Here is a 6,000-nt window from a genome sequence, read left to right on the forward strand (position 1 = left end):
TGCTTTCACGGAGCAGAGTAGCAGAGCAGCAGCGCTTACAGATCCTTTGGAGCATGAGTATTACTCATACAACGCTTTTTTATCTTTTATGTTTATGAGTTCATTTTATGAGCCTTTAATTGGGAATTAAACCATTTTTTGCACAGTAATGCACTAGGATTGGGTGCTTTTTTCTTCTATTTTCTATATATATATATATATATATATATATATATATATATATATATATATATATATATATATAGAGATAGATAGATAGATAGATTTAATTATGTACAATACATGGAACTCACAGGCTCTTTATTAAAAGTGATAAAAAGATTTGTTTTAACCTATATCGACCTTTCTAAATATATATATATACGTGTGTGTGTATAAATAGAAATTCTTTAGAGGAAACACAAACAGAACAAACGCACATCGTGCAGACTGAACACATTTATTGATGAAATAAACTTATAAAAATGCCCTCACAGGAGTACATGAGTTAAGAGCATTTCTTTTAGAATGTGCTTCTCATCAGCTCCATCCGTTTCGGCGCCCATACTGTTAATCCGACCACTATAATGCCAGCAGTTTAATCTATTCATCTTGTGCTGGAAACCGAGTCATGTCAATAATTCTGTTTTGTAGGTTCTTCTGTAACTGCTGCTGCTTCAGACGGGCCTCCCCTTAAATCAGACTCCTGTGACTGTGATTACCACCCTGGGGGCTGCACTATCAGTCAACTGCCCCCTGCAAATTTGGCCTGTTATTGTACATACAAAGGAGCCTGGACCTGTGGAGGAGAAATAAGAGAGTGCCCACAACCTGACGCTCCAAAATGCAAGACCCCAGATAAATCGCTAGCCACCTGCCTACAAGGAGGTGGAGACTGTGGTGCTTACCCTGAAAGATGTGACTGTGACTACCACCCAGGGGGCTGCAGCATTGCTGCCACAGCTGTGCCAAACACTGCATGCAAATGTATTTACATAGGTGTCTGGACCTGTAAGGGCGAAATAGTGAGGTGCAAAGACTCCAACCATGTGAAATGCCTCAATCCTGATTCATCCCGTGAGTCCTGTCTGCAGGGAGGGGGAGATTGTGATGGGTATTAGAAGCCATTGATTATTTACAGGCTTCAGATTCAGAGCTTCCAGAACAGAAAACTTTACAAAACTTTCAATTACTCATTTAATTAGAAATATCTTCTGGTTTGAGGATCACCTCGGTAATGTGTGATCCTAAGGACACAGAATCATTTAATTGGTACACCCCAAATTATTACAGTTACAATATACAGTGTATTAGATCTCTTCACTCATAATGAACACAAAACCGTGCACACAATGTATAGTAACAATGTGATTGATACACAATGTGATGGAATCTGAGATCCTTAAAAACTGCAGGAATTTACTAATTGTCTGTAATCAAATAAAGTTAATCAATTAAGGCCAGCACAGTGTTTGTTCAATCATTTTATTAGTAGAGCCCTGTGTGTATGCTGGGACAGGGAGAGGAGATACTCATTGTCACAGGAATCCAAACAGTTTACACCGTTTTACCGGGATAATTCACTGAGCAAAACAAGTTAGTAAAACAAATTATAATTTATTCACTTAAAATAGGTGTACACACAATGGAACACAAAATACATAAGAAAGACATAGCTCCAAACGTGCTCGAACTAAAATCAGCTTGAAATCCCAGCCGCAACCGCTACGTTCAAATGTCAGAACTTGGGCGCAAAAAGTGGGACTTTCTGAAGCCGGCTCTCTGCTATTTCTCCTTGAGCATCTTTTGGTACATTCAAATTTGCTGTTGCTGTTTTGGCGCTTAGAATCTGATCACCGATTTAGATTAGGGATGCTTAGAATATTTCAGAGTTCATTCATGAAATACTACAATCAATCTCAGCGTGGGAACATTCTCACCTTCCAGTCAGAGCAATTTCAGTCTAATGAAGCTTGTTCTTCTGAATCAGCCAAGGGCATGCGCAAGTTTGCCACTTCAGCCACTTGGTATGCATAAGTCACCCGCTGACTTAGGCTCCGCACAGTCTGGTGGGGCAAATGGTAGTCCACTGACTTTCCATTCAGCCCAGGAGTGGGTACTAAAGCCTAAATATCCTGCCCAAATGTTCTTCACACCTCTGGCACCCTCTGAGGCTTTTTTATCCGATGTCTGAGGAGATTTGCTGGAACCAGGCTTGGTAGGCAAATGGTTTCTCAGAACATTGGACCTGAAAGTCCCAGCTCATGTTACTGTGCACAAGCATTTGTGTTTTAAACCACACTGTTTAATAAAAAGATACCCTTTAACTTTCCTAAGTCTTTTGGTTATGGATAATATAATTAGAATCTGCACTTTTATTCTCACTAGCCATATTCCCCACACACTGCAAACTAGATTTTGACTTAAAAAAATAGTCACAACCTTGTGGAGCAACTCAGAACCCCTATACCATAACCCCCACTTTACCTAGGGACCCCTTGCCCGTTCCAGGGATACCACAAAGCCCTATGCCCCATTTACCTTTCTGGTCTGTGCTGAAGCAGGGTAACATAAGTGAGTCACGTAAGCGTTTTCAAGGATGGATTTTGACCGGAGCAATATGCCTATACGTATCCGGAATTACGACCTTATTCCCGGGTGCTGTCACGGATGTTCAGTACAACCTGGAATAGACTGCTTGACCGAAATGGGGATGCATTTATACTGCCGCCCTACAACCACGGAGCCAGGTCCGGATAGCAGAGTCAGGGATGTGTAGCCGGGTCAGGGTAGGAGAGTGTAGGTAGGGCAGAGTATCTGCCGTGGACCAGGGTTGGAGAGAGGAAAATAGCCATAGTCTATAACCTGGGTCATGGAGTGGAGAGAGCAGAAGTCCAAAAATGCGCTGAAGTCCAGGGATGAAGAAGAGATGGGTCAGGTACAGGCAGGGGTCACAACAGAGATCTAGACAGGTTCAGATACAGGCAAGCTCAGGCTGCAATGAGCACGGTGCATAAATAATGGTCTATGCTCAGCAACAAGAAGGGATATATAGGGAGAGGAACCAATTAGAGGATGGCAGGGGAGAGTGCTCTATATGCAGGTAGAGAGCCGATAGGAGGAAGTTACCTTAGTTCAGGTGTGACACAGCTGAGGATGGTCCCATCGTCAATCGTAGAATGGCGAGCACACGCGGGTAGTGAGCGGTGCATGGTATGCACACGCGGGGAGCGAACGGCGCATGGCGCGCAGTGGGCGCGCCACCACCAAGGCTCTGCGCTTTGGTAGCGTCACGGGCGCGTGCCCGAGGGTTTGTTTATTTTTTGTGTGCGCATGCTGGAGTCCGCGCATCCCTCCTGATTATTGGCGTGACGCGCCGAGGGGGTGTGAACCATGTGCGATCCTTAACAGATACATTTTTGGGGTATGCAGCAACTCTAGACCCTGACTAGCTAGGCACAATCTGACAAGACATTCTCCGCAAACCCCCACTTAAAACTCATAGCCTAGCAATCTCTGCTTGCTGGCACACCAGGAAAGGCAAAAACACAAAAATTATTTCTTGTCACACATTTTTACAGAATGCATGTACAATCATTGGGCTCAAGAGCTTACACTCCCGAATCCCAATACATGGATCATCGGTAATCAAACAGGCTTAAACCTTTATTTTGAGCCTGGTTACCTATCTCCAACCCCCATCCAGTCCAGCCATCCACACATCTCCCCAACCCCCATGCAGCTCTGTTATCCACCCATCTCACCCACCCCTATACAGCCCTACCATCCACACATCTCACACCACTGTCATAAAGCCCTGCCATCCACACATCTTCCCCCACCCCTATACAGCTCTGCCATTCACACATCTCACACATGCCCATACAATCCTGCCATCCACACATCTCACCCATGCCAATACAGTCCTCCCACCCACACATCTCCCCTACCCCCATACAGCACTGCCCTCCACACATCTCACCCCACCCCCATACAGCCCTGCCATCGACACTTATAATCCACACCTATTCAGTCCTGCCATCCACACATCTCTCCCATGCCCATACAGTCTTGCCTTGCACACATCACCCACCTCATACATCCCTGCCATCCACACATCTCTCCTAACCCCATACAGACCTGCTATACACACACCTCACCCCACCACCATACAGTCCTACCATTCACACCTTTCTCTCTCCCCCATACAGAATTGCAATCCACATATCTCCCCCACCCCCATACAGCCCTGCCCTGCCAACCATATGTTTCCCTCACCATCAAACAGCCCTGCCACCCACACGTCTCCCTACCCCCATAAAGCCTGCTATCCACATGTCTCCTCCACCCTCATAAAGCCCTCCAACCCACGTCTCCCCCACCCCCATACAGCCCTGTCATCCACATGTCTCTGTGATGGTGAGGGGGTAACCAGGCTATATAATAAAGGTTAAGCCCACTTGGTTATGATCCGTGTTTTGGGTCCTTGAGTGTCAGCTCATGGACCTGGCTGTTGTATATGCATTACTGTGACTGTGTGTTAATTATGCGACAATACAGTATTTTTGCATTTTTGCCTTTCCAGGAGTTCTAGAAAGCAGAGATTGTGGGGCTGGGGGTTTCAGAGTGGGTTTTGCAGAGAAAGTTTTGTAAGACTTTGGCTATGTAGCAGGGTCTCTGAGTTACGTGATACCCCAAAGATGTACCCAAGAATCAGGTAAGATTCTCGGATACATTGAAGCCCAGTGCTCTGGTCAAAATGCTAACCTGGAAATGTTCTTGCGACTCACCGCCAGGATTCCCTGCTTCAGCACAGACCAGAAAGTTAAAAAGGGTATAGGGGATCAAGGTATCCCCGGAACAGCACAGGAGTCCCTAGTTTAAGGGGGGGATGCCTAGTTTATGCCCAAGCTACCCTGACCTGGGTATAGGGGTTCAGGGGGTGCCCCAGCTATGTGTTAAAGCTGTGAGGTTTTCATTTGTGTGCCAAATGTAAAGTTAGGTTTCTACAGTGTGGCAGGGCTAAGCTAGTAAGAGTAGAGAGTATATCTTCTTATTCTATCTCTGACACCAGAAAATGGGACTTGAAAATTTAGCACAAGCTACAGTGTATCTGTACATTTTATTAAAGGGTTATGTTTAATAGGTATATATGTTTGTAAACTGTATATGAACTGTGGGATTTCCAAGTCCTGGGTTCCGAGAGACCTGATGGCCACCAGGCTTGGTGCCACTGAGTCTCCTCTGGTCCCGGACTTGAAAGCCTCACGGATGGCCAGGTGTTAGGGCAAGCGCAGTAGGAGTTACACTCGAGTACCCCCATCCTGATAGCACAAAGGGCTATCCGGCCACCATTTGCCCATACCCAGATTTGCTGAGCCTGGAACATCGGGGGGCTCACTATGCTAAGAAGCAGGTGCGCTAGGTTGGCGCATGCCCCTTAGCAGAATTGAAATCGGTGCCCACCTGGCTTTGGGATAGCAGCAAATCGGTGATACGCAGAGGAATTCCCACGTGCTGATTGGCTGTAGTAGTTTGTGACTGGGACTCCAAAACCTATAAGAAACTTTGCAGCCAATCAGGATGGCAGATTCTAAGTGCTTAACCATCAGTGGCAAATTCAAAGATGCTCTGGAAGAAATTGACGCATGCCGGCTTCATAAATTTCAAGGCAAGAAATTTTCCAAGTCCCGCTTTTCAGAGGCCAAGTTCTTCTTATTTTATAAAAACCTGCACAGCCTTATCTTAATAAAACCCCTCAGTTTTATAAATGACTATAGCATCCCTGAACCCTATACCAGAGTGAGGGTGACCATACTAACATGCTTAAACACTTTATTACAAATATCCTAAGTCCTTTTGGTGTGAGGAATGGAGGGGAAAACAAACTGTTTTCCTTCCCAGCCACATCCCTGACAATCTGCAAACAGACTTCTTATTTTAATAAAACCCTCTCAGCCTTATTTTTGGACTGGAGTAAACCCTAAACTTCTTATCCCAGACTAGGGTGACCTGGGCAGT

The 6,000-nt window shown here is 45.3% G+C and overlaps 1 protein-coding gene across 1 annotated transcript in view; it reads left to right on the top strand.

Annotated features, from left to right (window-relative positions):
• LOC142468858 (uncharacterized) overlaps positions 1 to 1,442 on the top strand; it is a 44,870-nt gene extending 43,428 nt beyond the window's left edge. Inside the window, exon 4 of the mRNA XM_075575485.1 lies at positions 634 to 1,442. Within this exon, the coding sequence (XP_075431600.1) occupies positions 634 to 1,100 (467 nt within the window). The 3' untranslated portion in view covers positions 1,101 to 1,442. The remainder of the gene's footprint in view (positions 1 to 633) is intronic.
• The last annotated feature ends 4,558 nt before the right edge of the window (positions 1,443 to 6,000 follow it).

Source organism: Ascaphus truei, chromosome 1 (assembly GCF_040206685.1).
Source record: "Ascaphus truei isolate aAscTru1 chromosome 1, aAscTru1.hap1, whole genome shotgun sequence".
Lineage (NCBI taxonomy): Eukaryota > Metazoa > Chordata > Amphibia > Anura > Ascaphidae > Ascaphus > Ascaphus truei.